Source organism: Syngnathoides biaculeatus, chromosome 4 (genome assembly GCF_019802595.1).
Source record: "Syngnathoides biaculeatus isolate LvHL_M chromosome 4, ASM1980259v1, whole genome shotgun sequence".
In the NCBI taxonomy this organism is placed as follows: domain Eukaryota; kingdom Metazoa; phylum Chordata; class Actinopteri; order Syngnathiformes; family Syngnathidae; genus Syngnathoides; species Syngnathoides biaculeatus.
The window spans coordinates 26,887,263-26,911,319 of NC_084643.1; the positions used below are offsets into that span (position 1 = coordinate 26,887,263).

A 24,057-nucleotide genomic window follows, 5' to 3' on the forward strand; every position below is an offset into this window, starting at 1 on the left:
ATGGCTTGGTCACCTTGGGACACAACAATACTAACAACAATATATATATATATATATATATATATATATTTTTTTTTTTTTGCATAGGAGGAAGAACATATGCGCCGTGAGCTTTGTTATATTGTGTGTGACCACACCATTTATGGACAAATATCCGTTGCCTACCATCATGTCATGTCGGTATGTTCCAGTGTGTTACTTAAACTAGAATGTTGGCTGATACTATTGAGGACCCTCATGTAAAGATAGTTTTTTTATGTTCAATAATTGAACTCCTATTGTTTCTGTAACATGGCTTCATGGTGATCCAAAAGTAGTACTTAACTAATTACTGTGCATGTACTACACTGTGCATGCAGTATTGTATATGATCATGGTCATTTGGAGGAAAAAAAAAAGGGACCTGTCCAGGTTGAGCTTGTGGGCCAGCATTCTCCAGTCGTTGCCTCGCGTCTGCGGCGCGTCCAGACTTCCGCACAGCTTGTGTCTGATGGACAAGGGGATGCGGAAGGCGTTGGGCCCCACTAAGGTGGTGATGTTGCTGGCCGGGTCCATCAGGGACGTGTCTATGCACTGGAGCTCCTACGTGTCAACACACAAAAACGGATTTTACAATACAGCAATACGAGCGGTACATCAATCGAAAGATGAAAAGATTCCCAAGGTGAGGTACAGGTAGCTAAAAATCAAAGGTAAGATTACAATAGTACAATAGAGATGCATGTATACTTCCACATCCAACCCGTCCAAGTACGCCTTGATGGAGTTTATGCATATTGAAAACTATTTCTAATATTTGAATTTTTTAGTGATGTGCATAGCATAGCAAATGATTTTAATGAATAAAAATGTTAACACCAGATGTGATTTTTCTTTTTACAGATTTAAATAAAGCAAACAACTACATCCCTATATTTGGAATTTGATTAAAGTAAAAAATCAAACAAGTATTTTTTTAATGAAACAAGATTAAATGTTTTTGAATAAAAAATATAAAAACTATTAAAATAATTGTATTTCTTTTTTTTAAATTGAACCAAAAACCCTGTTGCCTTTCCCAATAGTTAAAGAATGTAAATGTACATTGCATAAAATGTTTTATCTTAATGGCAAATCCACATAAAATAACTACATTCTATAGTTCGATTTAAAAGGTAAAAAATTGGAGGGATTTCATAAGATTTTTTTTTGCCCTTTTTTGTAACTAAATAAAGTTTAATATATCAAAGACAGTTATCATTTAATATAATTAACCTTCATTCAGTACATTTAAAATTTTGAATTAGCTAATGTGCCATCAATTTAATCAGTAAAATGTATTTATTTTCTCTCTTCAATTGTTTTGTTTCTTTTTGAGCTTTTTGGACTGGACATGGCCAGAAGCGCACTTCCTTCTAACGAGGCCACTTTTTGGGATCCCTGACTAATGTGGCGCAGGATGCCGAAGGATGAAGCGAAGCACACAAAGAAGTTCTCTGCACTGTTAAAGGTGTGCAAGTCAGAAAGTCTCAAAAACTGTTCAATCATTCATCACGAGGCGAGAGGTCACGCCGACATGACTGGAATAGCGAGTCTCTTTGGTTATGGCGCGCTGACAAAAGATGAGCGAGCGTATGTGTTGGGTGGTTTCAAAGGCCAGACCACTTTTCTGGTTGTTGTTTATTATTATTCTTTCCGGAATGCACCCCACTTTCAACTCCCCCAGCCCGCCATGCCCGCTCCACGGCCATGTCAAAGTTTATGTCGATCCTCATGCAAATGAGATGTGGGGGCTTCGTAGAATTATTAATTTACAGAACTTCTTGTGGCATCCAATACATAAACAATCACTGGGGAGCGCGAAAATCTGTGAATAATTGACAGTGATTATAATTGCACTGGGGGAAAAAAAAAATCTAAAAAAATCAATCCCCCCCTCAAAGAAAAATCTTGCAATAAGCAAACATATACAATCGACAACTGCTTCCTTGGTTGGTGCCCGCCCCCCCCAAAAGATTAAATTAAGAAAATATGCAAATTCCTTAATCTCTGGGTGCTGCAGGGCATAATTAAATTACACTCTCTGTTGAGATCGAATATTAAATTCTTCATATTAAATTGTGCAATGATGCCCTCTTTGCCCAAATATAATATTCATATGATGAATTAATTAACATTGTGGTCGTTTATTTACAAGAATCTGTTCACTGTAGTCACTGTAGTTGAAATTGTTATTACTACTGTTGTTGTCGAATACAGACAATCGTAATAATCCAAATACTATTTTGAAACTAACCGCTACGCTGCAGTAATATTAGGTGGTTTTCCACACAGGATAAACAAATATAAACCTACTAATATTTTTATAATGTGGGTCTTCATGTGTTGCTGCACCAAACTAACCTAATCTGTTACTTTAAAGGGTACATTGATGCTTTGTGCTCATTTGCTGTCTATGGCATTTTGCATTGTGTTTTAGCATTAATGAGTTGACTTTGTACGTGATGATTCCGTTGAATACACAAAGTGTAATTAAATTTGTTTAATGTTTGAACTTTAACTGGCAATGGCAATAAGTATCTTAAAAAGAGCATTTCAAATATTTTTGTGAGCATTGCTCATTATTTGCTACTTGTGAAGTTCATTGCCAACATTTAGCAAATTTAACTCAAAGTTTTGCTGGTAACTCAAGGCAAAAAAAAAAATGCATGAGCAACAGCTCATTAATAACTGGAACCACTCAGAAGTCAAGGCGTCACCGTATGGCTATGAGACGAATCCAGGATTATCCTCCAGGACTATAAATGGAAGGCAGAATGTCGTAGTTTGTACGTACTTCCTCCAGGGTGTTGCTGAGCTGGAAGATCTGACCCTCGCCCTCCACCTGCCTGACACACAACCTGCAGCCGACCTCGGTGACGGCCGGGCTCATCCTCTCGAGCGTGAAGGTGCAGTGGAGGCTCCTCTGGTTTCCGTTCCACACCTGGTAGAAGGGGATCTCCTGCGCGGGTACAAATACTTTCTTACTCCAGTATCTCAGAATATGGATATTTTTACTGAAAACAAATATCTTTATTTTTACCCAAAGTTGTTTTTTTTTAATTCCAAGTATCTGTATTCCTACTTAGGCCGCACGGGGAGCAATTGGTTAGAATGTTGGCCTAATAATTCTGAAGACCAGGGTACAAATCCCGGTCCTGCCATATCCCAAAAACATGCATTCATCGGAGATTCTAAATTTCCCTGATTGGCTGGCAACCATTTCAGGGTGTACCCCGCCTCCTGCCCGATGACAGTTGGGATAGGTTCGGCGACCCTCGTGAGGATAAGTGGCTCAGAAAATGGATGGCTGTATTTCTACTTAAAAACAGAGTGTGAGTATTTTCCCCACTACTAGTTCACCTGATATTTGGCGATGAGTTTGCTCTTCCAGTGCGGGTGCGGCACGTCGTGGATGGACAGTCTCAGGTTGTGCGTGCTGTCCTTAAAGTTGAGGGTTTTGGGCTCGTCCAGGAGCTTGCCTCCCATTTGGGTCTCCATCTGAAGAACCTCCTGCAAAGGACGACAGCCGGACATCAACGACGGCAATACTTTTTTACACCAAGTTAGTACTGTACCACCTAAAAAATATAGTTCGCCACCATGATGACTGACATTGAAATTAAGTAGTAAGCACAAGTTGGATTCCTGTAGTATTATGTGCTGTTGAATATTATGCTTAAATAAAGGAAAATCTAAATGTGTACTTAAAATGATTTGATTAAAATACATTACAGACAAAAAAATCCTTAAAAAATTGTACCTTTTGAAACAAAATACTTATGAAAGATTAAATGTAACTATAATGTATTTAAACATTGAATACAACTGAATTCTACTAAACATATGTGCTATGATATTAAAAAAAAAAAACAAAATGATTTGATTAAAATACATTACAGACAAAAAATCCTTAAAGAAATTGTACCTTTTGAAACAAAATACTTATGAAGATTAAATGTAACTGTAATGTATTTAAACATTGAATACAACTGAATTGTACTAAACATATGTGCTATGATATTAAAAAAAAATGATTTGATTAAAATACATTACAGACAAAAAATCCTTAAAGAAATTGTACCTTTTGAAACAAAATACTTATGAAAGATTAAATGTAACTGTAATGTATTTAAACATTGAATACAACTGAATTGTACTAAACATATGTGCTATGATATTAAAAAAAATATTTACAGGCACACTGAACATTTAATTTTGAGATTTTTTCAAATACCATGAGAAGGACCACGTGTACTAGTGGAGGTACACGTACCACACTGAAATACGGTAATTATTTACATGCGTTACGATGAATGACTGCAACTGTCTTCAAATATCCATCCAGCCATCTTCTTTGGCGCTTCTCCTCACGAGGGTCGTGGGAGTGCTAGAGCCTATCCCAGCTGTCAACGGGTAGGAGGCAGGGTACACCCTGAACTGGTTGCCAGCCAATCGCAGGGCACATGGAGACAAACAGCCACACTCACAATCACACTTATGGGCAATTTAGAATGTCCAATTAATGTTGCATGTTTTTGGGATGTGGGAGGAAACCGGGGTGCCCGGAGAAAACCCACGCACGCACGGGGAGAACATGCAAACTCCACACAGGCGGGGCTGGGATTGAACCTGGGACCTCAGAACTGTGAGGCCAACCCTTTACCATCTGATCCACCATGCTGTTGTCTTCAAATAAATGTGACTTTATTTTTAGCTTTATTATTAAGCGGTTCGAGAGTCTAAGTTAACGGCGGATGTTCGTCAGTCTGACCCATCTTGTACTGATATGATCACAAGTCCTGTTAAAATAAAATAAAAAAATCATGTGGCAGGTCGTTTGTATCTCAAAGCACCACTGCACGCCCATAAGAGTTGAGTGTTAAAATGTTATCACTGCACAAAAATACATTTTTGGTTGCCCTATGGTGAAGCAGCATGAGGCTCTACTTTTGAACACACTCAGCAATTGTGTGTTTGTGAGCAACGGGACACGTCAGTGTTTTAGTATGACCAGGACTAGCGGCGGTGGCGCTGGTCGCGATACTTTGTGTATTGCGCTCCGTATGTGGCTGTTTGCTCAGTGCAATTTCTGCTATCTCGCAAGATTCAAACTAAAAAGGCTGCCTATCTTCTGGAGTTGTTTTCAATTGTAGAATTGCTTGTTTGAAATGCAAACCACACTGTGTGTGTGTGTGTGTGTGTGCGTTGCTACTTGACTTGATCGCTTCATGCATAAATTAGCAGCGTTAAGCTCCCACGTATCAGATGCTCCCTCCGGTGCTTTTGAATATGTTTAAACTCTAAAGCGTCAGCTAGTTTGACATTGCTTGACCCGGTTTTGTTTATCGCCGCAAAGAAGAAGACGCCGCACACTCCAAAGCTTTAATATGTCAGACTTGAAATGCAAATGAAAACAATAAAGCATGAGGAACACTTCTGAAGATGACTTAAGGCTTGGAGATTGACGCCGTTTTCGGCAGACCAATGCAACAAGTAGTACGACCAAAGAAATACACATACTGTATATCCTATTCTGTACTGCATATACAGTGGTACTTGGACTTGTGAATTCTTAATCCACAACGTGCAGAACGTCAGATGCAGAGATCGGTGGACTTTTGCATATGCTTGGCTAAGGAGATTGATTACACACTAATGAGATGATGGTTTGAAGCTAGCTTTTCTATTCTTTATGGCTGGTGTTTTCAGAGAAAAGTCAAATACATGTATATCTTTTATCTACACAAATATGATATGCTATACGTAAACAAGAACAAACTTGTCATCTTAGGTGGCTCAGTTATGATGGTCCCGAAGTGCAAAAGAACAACAAACAACGAAAACGCACAATGAAATTAAGCTACTGGAAAAGGTATGCACGGGTGAGCGAGCGAAGACTCATCGCTGATTGGATGAACGGGACCACTTCATTGGACGACACCATCTCTGCAGCCCGACTTCTTTAAAATGTTTTGTCGGTGAGTGCAGACTTTTCTGAATGTTGGGATTTTGTCTTTAGCGTATCTGTCCTGTGGAATGGGAGCAAGATGGCGGTGCAGATGTAGGTTAGGAACGCTGACCCTCCAGTGCTTAAAAGAGGTTGGAGACCACTGAGTTGTTGGCCAGGGCAATCGTCTCCCAATAGATAGGTTTCCGATTACCCATCATGCCTTGCGACGGATGCCATACTGTGTCTCTTAGAGTTCAGAGAACATAGGTGAATGGTGAAGCGTGAAGTTTTTTCTATCGTTAATGTTTCCGTTTGGTGTAAGAGTTATGACGTCGTTTAAAGCAAATGCAAACGTAGTGGACAAAAACACGTTTGATGGTTTAAGCAGAGCCAGATATTTGGAGAAATTGAAGGACATTGGCGGGAAAGATCCATATGAATTTCAAGCAGGCGACTGGAGTGACGATGTGGAAGGCTACCCTGAAGTTACATATCCAATATCATTAATTATCTCATGAATTCTGTGAGCGCATATACCCTTGATGAACTAAAGGCTTACAAGTCTCTACAATCTTACAATGACTTTCTAAGTGGGTGGGTTCAAGATGTAAAGCAACGGGTGATCGATAATCAGTGTGTAATGGCGACTCGAGTAAGACATTCTCAGAGGTCTACCGATCCACTACTACGTCCCTGGATCGTATCCCAAAAAGATGGCTGCATCCTCTCCGGTCATTGTACTTGTATGGCCGGTCTTGGAGAAGTGTGTTCACACGTGGCTGCCCTTCTTTTTGCAGTCGAAGCTTCAGTAAAATTACAGGATAGCAAGACAGTTATAGAAGAAAAGTCTTACTGGTTACCGCCCTCTGCAGTTAAAAATGTGAGGCGATTTTTTTCTCTTAAAGTCTTTAAATCTTGATAATAAATAATTCTCTGTCATACCTTCGTGTAGAACACATAATTTATTCATTCCTTGTTGCCTCAAGTATTTAAATGAAAATGTTACGTGTTACGAAATTATCCGAGCAAACTTTATTGTGTCTCTTTGTTGGATCAGGAAGAAATCCTGCTCGGTTGATCCTCGACAACTGTCTGTCGACAGTTGCTTAGTTTTTACTTCCCTGGTTGACAACGACCTTTGGAATATCAAAACACTACCTCTTTGTTTGTCCAGATTCAGTGTGGTTAGTACAGCCCCAAACTAGGCATGTGTGGCCCCTTTTATCAGATGAAAGGGGCTTGCTTGCTTTGTTGACATAGACGCTAAGTTGGTTCAGACACTCAAAATGGCGGACAAGGGACTTCTGGGACTGTGGTGACGTCATCGCAAACCCATCCATACTTGACACAATGGAAGCGTGGATTTGAATTTCAGTTGGATTTGGTCAACCGCGCAGGAAATTTTGTGGTAGTTTTTGTAACACACAGAGTCCAAGTCCATGTCTAGAGTCCAAATATTATTTGATAGCAACAGTTTGAATCGGCAATAACACTCATTTGAAGATGCACGCCAGACACTGAATAACTTCCAAAGTGTCCGATCAGGTCATCAGCGATCAGCCTTACCCACAACTGCTACCTACTGTACCTATTCCGGTAGTTTAATGTCTTTGTGTGTTTTCATTTCCTGTTGTTTTTAGTTCTTTTTTTGTTGTGATTAGTAATTTGTTGCTGTGTTTTGTTTTGTTTTTTAATTTGCTGATGTTTAATTATTTGGTTGAGTGACTTGCCGTTGTGTTTTGTTACTTGCAGTTGTGTTTCACACTTCAGAGCCACTGTACAGAACTCTGTGGTAACATCATGCTTTCTCCTGGTCGCCTGTAATAAGGTTCTTCCATTTACCCATGCCAGAAAGGAAGTCCTTTCACCTCTTTTGCTCAATGTGAGCGTTTGCAGCGCGTATACCAGATTAGTTCTGTGAGCAACCAAAGAAGAAAACCTCATAAAAGATAACATAAAAATCAATCAATGTCTGAAAATGCAGGCAAGTATTAAAAGTTACCTGGATGACAGATCTCAAATGTTTAATTTCATCATGAATACTTAAATCAATTAAAATCACTTATGGGGTCCCTCAAAAATCTGTGCTGGGCCCAATATTAATGAGATCTGCAATGCTTCCAAAGAATTTAAATGTGTTTCATTTGCTGCTGACACAACTCTTGACAATTTAGGGAAAAACTTATAACAGCTTTTGACTATTGAGGGAAATTCATTCAATACAATGAAAAACTGGTTCAGCATAAAAAAACACAATATCTATAATAAAAACGGGCAAAAATCATGATCCATTACACTAAAACTGAAAGAGGGTTTGAAAAGACATTCCTTGGAGTAACAATTGATGAGACACTACGTTGGAAATCTCATGTCGTCCTGAAATCCATGTCCAAAACCATAGCTATTATTCAGTAATCTAGGAAAGGCTTAAGTAAAATGTCTATATACACACGTCACTGTCCACTCTTACTGCCATATATGACTAATTGAGTGGAAATATGTGGCAATGTAGAACAGAAACAAAAATACTCACCCAATCTTTATGGGACAAAAAAAAGAAAAGAAAAATCCGAATCAGAATTATTACTTGAGCTGGCAACGTATAACCACCCAATCAATTTGGAGATTTACCAACTGTATAAGTTGCATATACAGTACAGAGTAAGGTTTCTTTTTCAACAACGAGACAACTACTGACCTTCTGTGAGTCATTAAGCTTACGAACTTGTATGAATCAGAGATGAGCAGGTGAGTAATAGCACAACACTGACTTTTTAAAAAATTAATATATATATATATATATATATATATATATATATATATATATATATATATATATATAATAAAAAGGGGCACACAACCAGTTCAGGGTGTACCCCCCATCCTGCCCAATGAGTGCTGGGATAGTCTCCAGCACTCCTGCGACCCTCGTGAGGATAAGCAGCTCAGAAAATTGATAGATGAATGGATGGATAGATGTTGTATCATATACTTAAACAAAAAATTATAAACATTGGTTTTTTTGCAGCATGTACGCAACTTACCTTGAGTGCATCCTGCGTGTCGTCCAGACAGTAAACCCTGATGTGGTAGTCCAGCGTGGTGCAGGAAACCGGGCCAAAGACAGCCAGCTTCAGCCTCTTGGCGGCCGCCTTGCCCACCGACTGCCCCACCAGGCAGTATGTGCCCAGAGTCTCGGTGAGGATGTGACAGGCCTCTGAGTCCATCTGCACGTAGCAGGGGGTGGTGAAGTTCTCCTCGCCCACCACCACAACATCCTATTGGACACACATACGCACATTACCTCGAAGCCAGAATATGTTAGATAATGTCATACGCTTTGTCAATTAATTATTTATTCATTCATTTTATGTCGTCCATTCCCAGGAGCCAAAACATGTTGGAATTTGAAAATGCAGCCGGCTGAAATTACACACTTTTCCAGCAGGTGGTGTCGTGTGCACACGAAGCGTCAAGAAATAAATCCTTACTCGAACTTTATGCAACAATACGCAGCAGTACTGTTGCCTGTCTATCTTATCTATCTTTCTATCCATCAATCCTCTATTTTCTTTAACCTGCTCAACTGCGATGTCATGCAGAATGGAGGCTCGGTATCCATTTATTTTTTTTTTATCAAGCCGCCGTGGCTCTGTGTATTATTGAAAATTTCAGTCAGACACAGCAATGCCTTAAGGAGTGACACAAACGAAAAGAGGAGAGGACAGAAAAATAAATAAGAAACTACAGGAAAAGACAGCTGTAAAACAAACAAAATACTATATGAATACTTGCTGCTACAGCAAATGTAAAAACACAGCGGAATTAAGCTACTGGAAAAAATGGGCACAGGTGAGGAGGCTCAGACTCATCGCTGAGGTACAACAATGAAAAACTGCTTTGACATCGGAAAAACAAAAAGCTACCATTTCCAATGTGAGGTGCCACATTGGATTTGAGTTCTGAACAGGACAGCACTGCGCACACACACACACAGTACTCAGCAGAGGTTTTACCAATCCTATCCTGACTATGCTTTGATTAGGCCAAAAATATGACAAAGCAATAATTTGCAGCTGGAAAAAAAAACTCCTGAATTGTGGCTGTTATGATTCAAGCGACTGCTGTGAGTAATGAAACAGTCAAGGCTGCTCTCCTTGAGACGGAGCCCAATCAATATAAGAGGCAGGGGAACCTAACATGCAATGAATGTGTTATTAGCGCTAATCACAACTGTGGCCAGACACCTGCAGAATTGAATTCTTTTACTTCCATGGTTCCTAATGTTCTTTTTTTGGGGGATGGGGAAAGTGAACACTTTCCTGCAAACAAATGGATTTGCTGATGAAATTCCGCTTTTCATTTTCCTTACACCATCCCTGCTGCGGCACATACACACAGATACATACACGCACAGACAGACGTCGTACGCATGGCTAATTGCGCGGAGACATTGTGTGGAGCTGTGATAAGAAACAGAAGACGAGCGCGGGGATGACACACACACACACACACACACACACACACACACACACAACACACACACACACACATGCTGAGGCTTCATGCTAAGAGATGCAAAAAAAAAAAAGAAAGAAAGATGAGGGAGGAGGAGGATGGCAGGAGCATAACAAATCGCAGCTGATAGCAGTCTCATAGCGCCTCCCGCCTGTAAGAAAACTCTCTTTTCTGTTTGGCTCATTCCCTACAGACGAGGTGGATATCATATAGTGTGTAAGTGTTGGCTGGATAAATAGGCTGCCAGTGATGCTGGGAGATGTTCTCTTTTATTACTAAGCTGCGAAAACAGGTGGCTTTGCCATGCTCCTCTGCTTGCTACTATGCAACTAATATAATATAATATAATATAATATAATATAATAATATAATATAATATAATATAATATAATATAATATAATATATATAATATAATATAATATAAGGCACGGTGGATCAGCTGTAAAGTGTTGGCCTCACCATTCTGAAGAGGGGGTTCAAATCGAGTTTGCATGTTCTACTTGTGCCTACGTGGGTTTTCTACGGGTACTGTATTATGGTCTCCTCCCACATCACAAAAGCATGAATGCTAAGTTAATTGAAGACTCGAAATTGCCCAACAGTGTGAATGTTTTTTGTTCATATGTGCCCCGCGATTGGCTGGTGACTTGTTCAGTGTGTGTTTTCTTTTCCCCCAAAAGTAGGTGGTAGCTGGATACGCTGGGGGTCCAGCATGACTGTGACCCTAGTGAGGATTTGGTCTGGTGCTCAGTGGAACACTGACGATATTTGCTTGGCCCCTTTTTTTTTTTTTTTTTTACTCCCTACTGACCGACCTCACTGGCAGTGGTCAATGTCATTCTAGAATTTATTACTATTAATTACACCACTGAATTATTATTGATGTAGCTGTTAGCGATATATTGACAAGTGTTCCTGTTGTACAATTTAAAACAGCACTAATGTAGTTAAATAGATCTAAAACAATAAATATTATATGGAAATGGTTTTACGGTTGGAATGTACTTGCAAAAGATGTAAAGTAGAATAATTGCTACTTTCAAAAGCTTGTCCTGACACTCAAATTGATTCACAATAAAAGATTTATTCGCCACTAATGTTGCCAAGGGCTGACTTCTACAGTATGTACAAATATAGAATACAAGTAATTTCTTTTTTAATTTTATGGTTTCTTTGCAAATAAAAAAAGTCAGCAGGAATGGGTAAAAGTGATACACTTCTGAATATTATTATCATTTTACAATCTGCGTGATTTACAATAGCATGACTCTCCTGTTTCCATGCTTGGTGGCAAATTGTGCGCCAATGTTTTCCTTAAAGGATGAGCTATACAATAATGGTAAAACTCTAACTTCACACATCAGTAACTAAGTAGTGTACAATTTAGTGCACGTTTGAATTTGCCTCCCATTTTCCAAAGCTTCTCAAAGCTCCCTGGCAAACAGCAGCAGCCAATCTCAGAGAAATAATGTCTTGTCATTGGTTAGAAGCTCGGCACGCGAGGTGCTTATTACAAACCGTTTCTACGGGGGTGGGCTGAAGGGGATAGTCTTGTACCCTTTGCAACAGAAGTGGCTGTGTATTTTTCTCTTGTTCATCTCTGGCAGCAGCTCTGCTATATTAAAAAAAAAAAAAAAAGCTAAGATACACTCCAGCACTCCTGCAACCCTTGTGAGGATAAGCGGCGTATGGATTGATGGTCCATATGAGCTAATAAAGACACCTACCATTCCTACCCGAACGACATATCCTACATACCCACCTCCCTAACAACCTTATTAACTAATCAATACCTAATGATATCAATACCTAATTACTCTTATTTACTGTACCTGGCTACTCGTCACCTACTTTGGTTACTTCCCTACCACAACACAAAGAACAATTTGATAGGGTAGGAGTTGCTCTATCTAGTGTTTAAATGTAACCATCCACTAATTATTTGTGTTGGGAGCTCATGCAGTGTTGTAAACACACACTTCACTGCCCGGACAAAAAAAAAAAAAAAAGACTTTTGAATAAAAGTAGCCGCACGGAAGCAGAGACGCACACACACTCACCTCCCATTCGCCCATGGTCAGTTGGTTTTTTAGCTGTATGAGCCAGTCTTCGTGGACGTTGTCAGCACAATGGTGGATGGTGAGGATGACTGGTCTGGTCAGCAGCGCTCCCAGAGGCCCGCAGCTCACCACCGGACTCAGCACAGTCTGCACGTCCTCCAACGGGGGTCTGCGCATGACAGATAAACACATAGCCACAATATGTTTAGTGGAGGAGAGCGACCTGCAAAAACCTCTGTTTGTTTAATCTTGAGCGCTTGGTCAAAAGGAGAAGTTCAACGTCATAAGCGCGCCTCACGCAAACAATTTTACCATTACAGCCTAAAAGAGCATTTGATCTGTTTCCACCTGCTAGCTCGTGAAAAAAAAAAAAAAATCAAACAAACTTCTGCTTAGAGGCACATCTAGCTCTTTTTATGCGGTCCAGCATTTTTCAGCTTCCTCAGCAGCGTTATCGATTCAGCAGCTGGACCTCATCGATGACTCATAAACAGAGGGGGGAAAAAAAATAAGATAAAATGAACATTCCATCAAGAAGGCAAACTGTATCGCAGTCAATAATAAAGCAGACTTGGAGTTGTATCAAAGTAAGGCATTTGCGAACATTTTATTTACTTTTGGGAAGGTTTGCCTGTTTTCTGATATGTTACGGACCAAACCAGGAATTGAATCATAATCAATTCATTTTCGTGCATTTCCTGCACCGTAAATTTCCAATAATGTCCTATCTTTTAAGAACGGGATGGAAATTAAGTTTAAAAAAAATCTGACATGTTGATTACTCAATAAATTATTTGATCAATTAATTGATTATTAAAATAATTGTTACTTGCAGCACTAATATAAAAATAAATTAATAATAATAATGATTGGAAAATATAAAATAATGTAAAACCCATTTATGAAAAAAGATAAAAATGAACAGAAATATAATATAAAAATAATAATGTAACAAAAACTGAATCTTAAAAATAACACTGCCATGGAAAAAAAATCCTTTTACTGGCATTTGCAGACTTTTAAAAAAATGATAAAAAAGACTTTTATAAATATTGATATTGTTGAAGAGTAAGACTGTTTTTTGTAAAGTTTTTGAAAAAAAAAAAAAAAAAACAAACACAAAAAATGATCCAACTATATTCTGTGGTCAGAAAGTGCATCCTTGAGTCCATACATCCAAATTCAGCCAGTCGGCTTCCTCACCGCAACTAAGAGAAAGTTTTGAGAAGGAAGGAGTTTCTCAAGTACAAGTTTACTCAAATGTACAGCAGCTACGCAGCTGGAATATCAATATTACTCTTCGCTATCCCGCAGAGCGTTACTCATGCGCTGGCTTTTGAGGAGAAGATTATAGGACATTTCGCAGTAAAAACAGTAATCCCCAGAATAGCCACTGGCATGGAAATTAATGCAAAAAAAAAAATAATAATAATGTGGTGCAGTGTATCTGCATATTATTTCACAGGGTGCTGGAGTTGTTTTTTTTTTCCTTTTTAACCATTGCATTGCACTGAGTGTGAATTTATAGCAACATGTTAAGACATCTTAAGTGATTGCTTAAATTGGCACACATACGCCTCAAAAACGAGGCAACTGAACTGTGAGATTTTACATAACCAATCAGCAAAGCACAACTAATATAACTGATCTATATGGATAATCTAAATATGATACAACAATCTTTCACAACTTCATTTTCTGTAGAATTTTTTTTTTTCCAAGTATTTCAATGTCTGCCTATTTTAGAGGCTCAGTTAGAATTTCAGTTAGAACACATTTCTCATTTTCGTTTTTTTGGTGTTTCAAAAACTGGATCAGCTCAAGCAAAAAATTCAAATGTGAACACAAAGTATAGTAAAAAAATAGAATAAATCGTGAAAAAATTAAAAAAATATTTTGAAAAGGTAGCATGATTTCTAAATCTTTAATACAATGCAACTGATGCTTGGAATGCAGATAAAAAAAGTATTTAAAATCAGTGATGCAATAATTGTTTGTAATTTGGATAAAATTCAATAAAAAAATAAAATCACAAAAAAATTAATACATTTTTTAATCTAGTAGTCTTTAAAACAAGCAACATAAATAAAGTCTATAATTTGGATGACAAAGTAAAATATTAAAAGCAATAAGAAAAAAATAACATTTGAAAAGCCTCTCAAAAAGAAATTCAATTAACATTTGTAACTTGGTAAATATAGCTAGCTAGCTAGCTAGCTAGATAGATAGATAGATAGATAGATAGATAGATAGATAGATAGATAGATAGATAGATAGATAGATAGATAGATAGATAGATAGATAGATAGATTATATTTTAATACTTAGAATTATAACACTGAAAACAATGACAAAAGTAATATGTCCTCTTGGGTATTGCCATCCATTTTCTTGCCCGCTTATCCTCACAAGGGTCACGAGAGTGCTGGAACCTATCCCAGCTGTCATCGGGTAGGAGGCGGGTTACACCCTGAACTGGTTGCCAGCCAATCTCGCAGGCCCCATGGAGACAAACAGTCACACACACAATCACACATAGGGGCAATTTAGAGTGTCCATTTAATGTTGCATGGTTTTGGGATGTGGGAGGAAACTGCAGTGCCCGGAGAAAACCACATAGGCACATAGGCGGGGATGGGATTTGAAACCCAGTCCACAGAACTGTGGGGCCAATGCTCTTATCAGTTGCACTACCGTGCCGCCCTGCAATTTATATTCAGAGTTAAAACAACAACAAAAAAAATAATAAAATAAATTCAAATAAATATTGATAATATAAATAAAATAGAAAAGGTACCAAAAAGAAAATTTGATGTTTAAATGAAACAAAATAAAATGTAAATGACTTTATTAATTCAACAATAAAATGTCATCAATATTTTGAGTTTGAATAAAAATAAAATAAAAAACATCATCTTTCCCTAAAAAAAAAAAAAAGTCAGTAATTCAGTCCTCCAGGCAATTTAATTGTCATATTTACATGAGATATTGCATGAAATAGGATGGCCCAGATTAGCCCAACAAGTCCAAAGACTAATAATAAAAATAAATTAAAATGTGTGAGTGTTTCCAAATATGCATATAAAGCAAATATGTGGATGCAGCTGAATACAAATGCAATAGGCTTGAAATGCAAATGGTCATTTTGTCCTTGAAAAGAACAATCATTCACCTTTCCTCTATGAATGGACAACAGAACTGCTCAATCGATGTCAATAACAGTGGCGACAAATATGGTGCATACGATCGTCTATCGTCTGTACGTGGAGAGATGTTGAGATGAATCGCAAAAACTCCAAAGCACTTGAAAGAGGTGAGAAAGCGTGTGGAAAAAAAAAAAAAGCAGCTGCGAAAGGAGCTAAGACTTGCCTGGAGCTGTCCTTCCTGTGCACCGTCACATACATCTCGTAGACCCGGCCCTGGGGGACCGCGCCCGCCGGAACCAGCAGACTCACTCCTGCAACACATGCAGGCAAGGAGAGGGAAGCTTGCTGAGTTATTTCAGGTCACTTTGCACACTTTCTTTATATTCTCACGTTCAGCGGTAAAACACAATTCCTAGAAATGGATTGTCATATCCTGGTTTTATTTGTGGACACATGAACACGTTTTAATAATATTCCCCCTAACTCGTAAAGTTTAATCACGCCACAAAATATGAGAGATACACTCTCAGCGGGATGCAGATTACGCAGGTGTGCCTATTAAAGTATCTCATCAAGAAAACGAAATGAAAAACAATAAAATGGTTGAAATGCATTAGTACAGTTTGAATTCAATCTCTACGAGACTTTACAACCGCACCACTAACATTTACAGCATGAAGTAAACATGTTTTTGGCATCTCATTTTTCAATCCGATAATTTAAAAAGGACATTTGACTCAGTTCTCCAATTTGGGCTTCTCCTAATTTCCATGACTACATATCAAGGTGATGGGAATTTATATTTTTCATCATTTGTTTCCATGAAACAAGTTGTTTCCAAAAAAGCTCGAGACCACTGTACTGTCCTGGAAAAAGACCACGGGGTAAAATGCATGATGCTCATTCTAGAAAGCAGGATTTCAATGCAGGAGGTGAGCGAGAGTTTACCAGAGTTTGGCACAATGAGGTGTCCTCCCTGATTGTTGAAGGATCCATGAGCGGTGCATGAAGGGTCTCGAGTACGCGCCAAGCTCTGGTTACGAAGGTTCATCGTGTCGCTGTTTTCCAGCAGGGACTGGGTCAACTGGGAAGCCAAAGTCACAAGTTATCAGCAAGTGGATTGTGGGAATGAAAAGCAAAACAGGGGCAGAGGTGGAGGGTTCAAATCCAGGCTCCAGTCTCGCCTGTGTAGAACTTGCATGTTCTCCCCGTACCTGCCTGGGTTTTCTCCACGTACTCTAATTTCCTCCCATGATTCAAAGTCATCCATAATAGGTAATTGGAAACCTCGAAGTTGCCTGTTGTTGCAAATGCTTGTTTCTCCGGGTGAGAGAAGGGGTACACCCTGAACTGGTCGAGATCCAATCACAGGGCACATAGAAACAAATCACCACAGGCAATTTACAGTATTCAATTTTCCTACCATGCATGTTTTAAGATGTGGGAGAAAACCACAGCACCCGTACAAAACCTACGCAGGCACAGAGAGAACGTGTAAACTCCACAGTGGTGGGGCCGGGATTTGAACTTCGGTCCTCAGAACTGAGACGCTCAAAACGAGTCTCTCACCGTGTAGCCTTATTTTATTTTGCTTTATTTATTGTAATGACTTTAATTACTTTTTGACCCATTTTATGATAAAAAAAACCTCCTCAAAGTATACATGATGACTTTATTTTATTTGATGTATTTATTTTAATCTATTTTCTTTTGCTGCTTATCCTCACGAGGGCTGCAGGGAGTGCTGGAGCCTGTCCCAGCAGGGCAGGAGGCAGGGTACACCCTGAGCTGGTCACCAGCCAATCGCAGGCACACAGACAAACAGTCGCAGTCACAATCAAACCTCGGGGCAATTGAGAGTGTCCAATCAATGTTGCATGTTTTTGGGATGTGGAAGGAAACCGGACTGCCCGGAGAAAACCCAGGCAGGCATGGGGAGAACATGCAAACTCCACACAGGCAGAATTGAACCCGGGTCCTCAGAACTGTGAGGGCAATGCTTTACCAGGTGATCCACCGTGCCGCCATGTATTTTTATATGTTGATTTCATTAAGAATAACATTTTTGGTGCATTGTTTTATTCATTAAAGTGTATTATTATAATATCACATTATAATGGTTTATAAAGCAACAGTAAGTAAAAGTGTTTTTTTCAAAGTATTCTATCCAAAAATATAACTTTGTAGTGTCCCCCCCGCCCCACTTCAATGGACGCGTTTCCTTGAGAACTGCTCCTAGGACACGATGCCTCGTGCCTTGGAGTGCTGCCACGAGGCTCAGCTGGAGGAAAGATCTCGAATCACCACGGGGGTAAAAAGTGGTTAAAAAAAGAAGCTGCTTTGCATTTCGCGGCCCAAACGCAAGCACTGACATGTAAAATAAGCAATTAAGATGCAGATATAGTTTACTCCCAGCTTGGGAACAAAAAGCGTTTGCGTCAAAGCCGGTTACTGTCGTCACATCACAAGAAAGTCATCTACTCTCGTAAGAAGCATAACTTGACAGGGTTTGTTTCATAAAGTTTTTTTGGGTGTAAGTTAAATAAGCAACAGGTCATGGGGGCATTTTCAAGCATCAGAAATGAATTTCTGCTTACTGTAATACATCATCCTAAAGCAGGTAGTGGTAGCGAGACTGTCCTCACATACCTGGAAATCCCTCTTCTAGTGCTTTTCTAATATGAGGAATATCTCCATTGAGTTTGTGTCGAATATGTTTTTGTTTTAGGGGTGAATGTCAGTAACCTTACCTTAGGGGAGAGCTTGGACGTGAAGTCTCCTCCGAGGTCGTCTTGCGGCGTGACGAGACCGGAGGAGTTGTACACCTTGATCTTCAGGTTGGGAAGGGGCTCTAAGAGTGGAGAGTTGGTCATTGGGATTTTATCGGACACGTGGCGGAGGACATATGCGGGACCGCTGTACACGGTGGCGGCATTTGTCAAATCGGGAGGGGCTGAAAATAGATCAGCTAGGCAGGAAGGGAGGTAAAGGGGGGAGAGAACGGAAATTGGGACAATGGATATGATATTAACCAATAAAATAAAATAAAATAATAGAATGATGAACATTTGATATCACAAACACAAACATTTGATGAAAAACAAAAGCATAGGTTTCCTGGTCAGTTAAGGCAACAACATCGTCTGCCAAACAACATACAGTAGCTCCCTAATTCTTTTTATTTTTTACATTTTCAGAAATTAAGAAAAAACAAATTTGTCAAATGAAAGTTCGCAAGGTCATGACTTCACTCGTATGTAAAGGAAGCCAGAAAACCCAATTTCATGTTAGCATTCATGCTATCATTTGCCACAGCGACCTTGGAGCTCGTATCCTTTGTTATTTCAAATACACGAGAAGCCGACTTGACAACTGTCATGTTGTATTTGCTGTGAGCAAGATAGCATTTTTGTTGTAAATCGCCTACTTTACATGGTTCGCAGTATCTTTGGACAAGCCAAGACGCCTTTGACGATGTGCTAGCCTTAGCCGCAAATATTACTGTTTAGAGGACAGTGTCATAGTCATTGTCGTAGCAACCACAGATGCCAACTTTTTATAGTGTTCTTAGACTACCCAGGACAACCCATACCCTACTCGTGATAACGTCACTATTTTAAGGATGAGAGCAGGGTAGTTACCATGGCGATACCAGATTGGAGCAGCCAGGACAAATACAATAAATACAATTGGATGGCAGCTGAAGCATGTTTTTTGCGGCCTTGTTGGACCAGCCACGAGGCTCTTTGTGTTCCGTTAGCATAAGTGCTAACGTCAGAGAACAACTAGACCAAGTTTGGCTGGGAGCGTTTAGCACATTAGTTTGACCTATTTTGCCACTTGACAAAGGCCTCTTTGTTACTGTTTACATTCATCACAGCAGCTATAAAAAGGTCAAACAGTAGCCAGAACATAATATTCTTATCTGCTGTTTTGTGTTTCGAACTCCCCTGTGCACGTGTTTCCACTGCTCTTTCCTGATTGGTCCCACCTGACGTACATAGACATTGTCCGTAGATGGCCAGCTAACTTCCTGACCTCCCAGTAGCAATCATAAGTAAATCCACATCTGCAATCTAAACCACAGATACTATGTGAAATAAAAGCAGGAACAGAAACATGCTCACTCTTCATCAGTGTAACATATTTCTGTGCTAGCATTTGGTTGCAGTTCACTGGTAATGTTTACAGTCACCATAAATCATACAGTGCTTACAGTATGTCTTATTTATGAACTGTTCTCTAGCTTATCTTTTAGCGACACTAAGAATGTGCACTGGATAAAAAGTGTCTTACATAGGACTGAGCATGAAGCAGTTGAGCATTTTATTAGTTACATCAGCTGCAAAATGACCCCCACGGACACATTTATTTGAACCAATCTTGTGGCATCGAAGGAAAAGAGTGCAAAATCCGCAAGTAGGTGGTTTTTCTTTTTTTTTTTTGTCTGCAAAAAGCTATATAGGTAGATATGAGGATAGCAGCGTGCCAACAGGCAGATGTTTTGCAGTGACGGAAGGGATGCAGACAATCTCCCGATCGATCACAAATATCCTGACATTTCTGGTAAGCTATTAATGCGTGCGGCAGTGAGCTTCTATGGGTCGTCTCCATTAGTCGGATGGAAAGAAATGTCAACGCAGGCAAGAATGTACAACTGCAATTTAATGACGGGAAAGATGGAGGCTATGGGCGGGGGTCAAAGTGCTGCCGGCGGAACAAGCGCCGATGCAGTTGGCGGGATGCTGACCAGCAGGCGGATGCGTTGACCTCAGTGTGCAAGAGACACACACACTTTCGTTCTTGGGGGGTGGGGGCTTTAATTCAGCCCATGCGCTATGGGCATTTGAGGAAAGTTATGAAATATATAACTAGGTACAGTATAGATTAATTCATGTGATGAACACAAGTTAAACAAAGTTGCCCCCTGGACCACTTGACACTCGATTGATGTGGAATTTGGTGGAGATGTTTAGCAGGCCACACAAAAAAGTCTTAAGGATGTTTATTCAGAACTAAACGGGAAGTTGGCAATTTCGGTGTGTTTGGGCTATTTTCAAGCAAAAAAAAAAAAAAGACCTTTCAACAGATGCATTCCTGACTGACAGAAATGCGTATGGGTCACATTGTAAAGGCTTTGAGTACCTGATCTGGTCGTCTTGATGTTGACCGGCTGGAAGCCTCCGTTGAGCGCCGACGTGTCGATGATGTCCGAGTCGAAGTCGCGGTGTGTTTTGCGGTACACGAAGAGCGCCACGATGACAGAGATGACCAGGCACATGATGACGGCGATGACCACGCCCACGTAGAGAGCCACGTCGTCGGTGCTTGGAGCCGCTAGAGGGAGCAATCACAATGTGGGTAACTGTTATGTCACGACAACAACTCATTGGACACTTCGTTAGGAACACAAGCACTCAAGAGGTGATTATCTTATGAACTGCCTTCATGAAAGTCACAATATTAGGAACGTTCCAAACTTCATCCGCAATAACAAACATGCTGTTCCCAAAACAAGCTCTCTGTGTTGCTTTTGCACTAAAATCAAAGGATTTTCCAGTTTTGTATTTAGCATGATGTTTTACTATGGGGATTGATAGTTTTATTTATTGTGATTTAAAAATAATTCAATCAATAGTTTGATATAATTTCATTTTAAAAATGTATAGAACAGGTCTTTTGAAGGATATTTTACAAATTTTTAATGATAGATTTGAATCATTTTAAGTCCCACATCAGTCATTTTGTTATAATTGCTTCAGTTTTAATTACAGGTATTTTTATTTCATTAAATAATTGGTAACTTTAACATTTTTTTATATCATGAAATGAATTATTGCTCCTAATATTTTTTTTCCAGTTTGATAGTTATTATACAAAATTATGCATTTCTTAATTTAAATGATCAAGTCAGTTATTGATTGTAATTGCTTCTTTTTAATTACAGATATTTTTAAATCAAATTGGTAATTAATATTTTAAAAAACATTATTAAATAAATATTTTTCCTGATATGATTTTTACGATATAAAAAAATTATTTATTTTGCTCTAATTGCATTTGCAACATTTTCTTATTAGGTATTGATCATCTTTTATGTGCATTTTTTTCCAAATCTTTCCATTCTTAATTTTTTTTTTTTTTTTTTTTACTTAAAATACCATTTCTTTCCCTTAGTCCACTGTAATTTTTATTAACATTGAAAAAAAAGGATAATTTTTTTGGAAGGAGGGACAGTATTTCCATGCCAAAAAAACCCCTCTGTGAACAAAAGACATCATCTTGTTGGCCACCTTTTCCATTGAATGTGTGATCCGGGAAACTTTTAAACAGGCCTCGGGCGGGCGTAGTAAGAGACGCCATGTCTAGACGCAGGCGGCGAGAGACACCTTGCATAAAAGTGTTCATTCTTAATGGGCCCATTAATTATTTCACAAGGGTCCTCCTTCAATATTACACAAGGCTTTTTAAAAACGCTCATTTACGCGGCCTTCCACACAAAAACGTTTTGAAGTGCCACACGTACGAGAGCAAGCAAAGTGGAAAGGAGACAAAATCAACAATTCCATTGGATGAAGAACATTTAAAAGCGGGGAATACATTTTTTATTCAATTAGCAGTCGAACTTAATAGTTGGCAGAAGGTTGCGCTTGTTATATTTGCCTTGTCCATTTATTTGGCACAACTTGACAATCTAATTGGCTCTCAAACCTTTCACGTTATAAAGATGCTTGATTTTGCTTTGACTCGACTAATTTAAGCTTACTATTGCACTTGTCATGTGCAGTTTATATTGTTTATATTTTTATCAAGGGATTTTATGAACTATTTAGGTATAAATTGAATTAGTTCTCTTTGCACAAGTTTTCAACACAAATGTATATGTGTTAAGAAACAAACCACATAAGTGACTTTAGAGTTACTTTGAATTGCACTTGATTTAATCAGTTTATAACTTTTTATTTAATTAATCACACCTCTGTGGCACGGTGGATCAGCTATAAAGCACTCGCCTCACCGTTCTGAGGATCGGGGTTCAGATTTCAGCTCCACCTGTGTGGGGTTTGCATGCTCTCCCTCTGCCCTCCGTTTTCCTCCCACATCCGAAAAACATACAAAATGAATTCGACACTCGAAATCGCCCCTAGTTGTGATTGTGAGTGTGACTGTTTGTCTCGATGTGCCCTGCACAAGTTCAAGTTCAGGGTGTACCCCGCCTCCTGCCCGTTGACAGCTATGATAGGCTCCAGCACTCCCGTGACCCTCGTGAGGATAAGCGGCTAAGAAAATGGATGGATCACACCTCTTAAAAAATATGTCCAAGGATGACTCTTAGGTTGTTCTCAGGTCTGAATGTGAATGTTTTTTGTCAATTTGTGGCCTGCTGCTCATTGGCTGGTTACCAGTCCAGGGTGTAGCCCAGACTCAGTCGGGCTAGGCTTCAGCACACCCACAAGGATAATGACCTCAAACGCTCTAGAAAATGCATAGATGGTCTTCTGTTCTTAAAAAAAAAAAATAAAATAATAATCAAGCATCTTTTTTAACGTGCACCTTACAGACAGAGATGTCACCAGTGACCACTCGAGGTCGCTGTGAACCACGTCAAGCCTCTCAGGGGAGGCTGAAGGAGGAGGCAGTGAGGAAGGACCACATGCTTGCTGCGCACACTCGAGTCTGAAAGCGTGAGGGACCATTAACAAATACTTCCTCAATTCATTCAAACAGTGTTGTAATATTTCATTCATGTTGCAGTGGAGCTTTGCTGTCAGTAAAGTCCTTGAAGAACAAAGTACAGTTAACCCTTGCTAGACTGCAGTTCATAGTTCATGGCACAGCACTGTGGAATCTTCAGCAATTTCTATTTACCTTTTTTTATTTTATTTTTTTTAACACAGATTTTTGCAGTATACAGGCAGGTCCAAAAGAACCCATTTAATTGTAATTTTGATGCATCTTTTTGGCGATTTTGTCTTGATCTGTGATCCACTTTCCAGTTGAACATCTGCAACATCAGAACTGTCTCTTAAAAATATATATTTCTTAAGGTGGCATAATACACAGGAGAGTGTAAAAAAAAAAAAGCAACGGGATGTGGGTGAATGCTGTCGACCTGCACGGCTCGGACGTGACGTGCGTGTGCATGTGCGATTTAGGCTTGTTCCGTCAAGGCCGCGGGATAGAATGGGCTGGGTAGAAGGAGGAAAAACTGAAGGCTGACCAAGGATACAAAGCTAATGTATAACGTACGTAACGTATTTACTGAGGTGTAAAATAGCCACGCCGAAAGTGCAAAAAAAAAAAAGTTCCATCACGAAAAGAAGATCAGAATATTTGGAGGTTATCATCAAATCATGTTTC

General features: G+C 39.2%; 1 protein-coding gene across 6 annotated transcripts in view; it reads right to left on the reverse strand.

The window, feature by feature from the left end:
- The window catches only part of LOC133499170 (netrin receptor UNC5C-like), a 259,981-nt gene that overhangs the window by 2,412 nt on the left and 233,512 nt on the right, over positions 1–24,057 (reverse strand). For 5 of the 6 annotated variants that reach the window (XM_061816820.1, XM_061816821.1, XM_061816823.1 and 2 more), the window contains 9 exons: positions 20,842–21,033; positions 18,447–18,664; positions 16,645–16,780; positions 15,920–16,007; positions 12,551–12,719; positions 9,016–9,249; positions 3,382–3,531; positions 2,816–2,980; positions 404–582 (listed from right to left, as the gene is read on the reverse strand). In XM_061816820.1, the coding sequence (XP_061672804.1) occupies positions 404–582; positions 2,816–2,980; positions 3,382–3,531; positions 9,016–9,249; positions 12,551–12,719; positions 15,920–16,007; positions 16,645–16,780; positions 18,447–18,664; positions 20,842–21,033 (1,531 nt within the window). The remainder of the gene's footprint in view (positions 1–403; positions 583–2,815; positions 2,981–3,381; positions 3,532–9,015; positions 9,250–12,550; positions 12,720–15,919; positions 16,008–16,644; positions 16,781–18,446; positions 18,665–20,841; positions 21,034–24,057) is intronic. The other variant, XM_061816824.1, reaches the window with a different exon arrangement.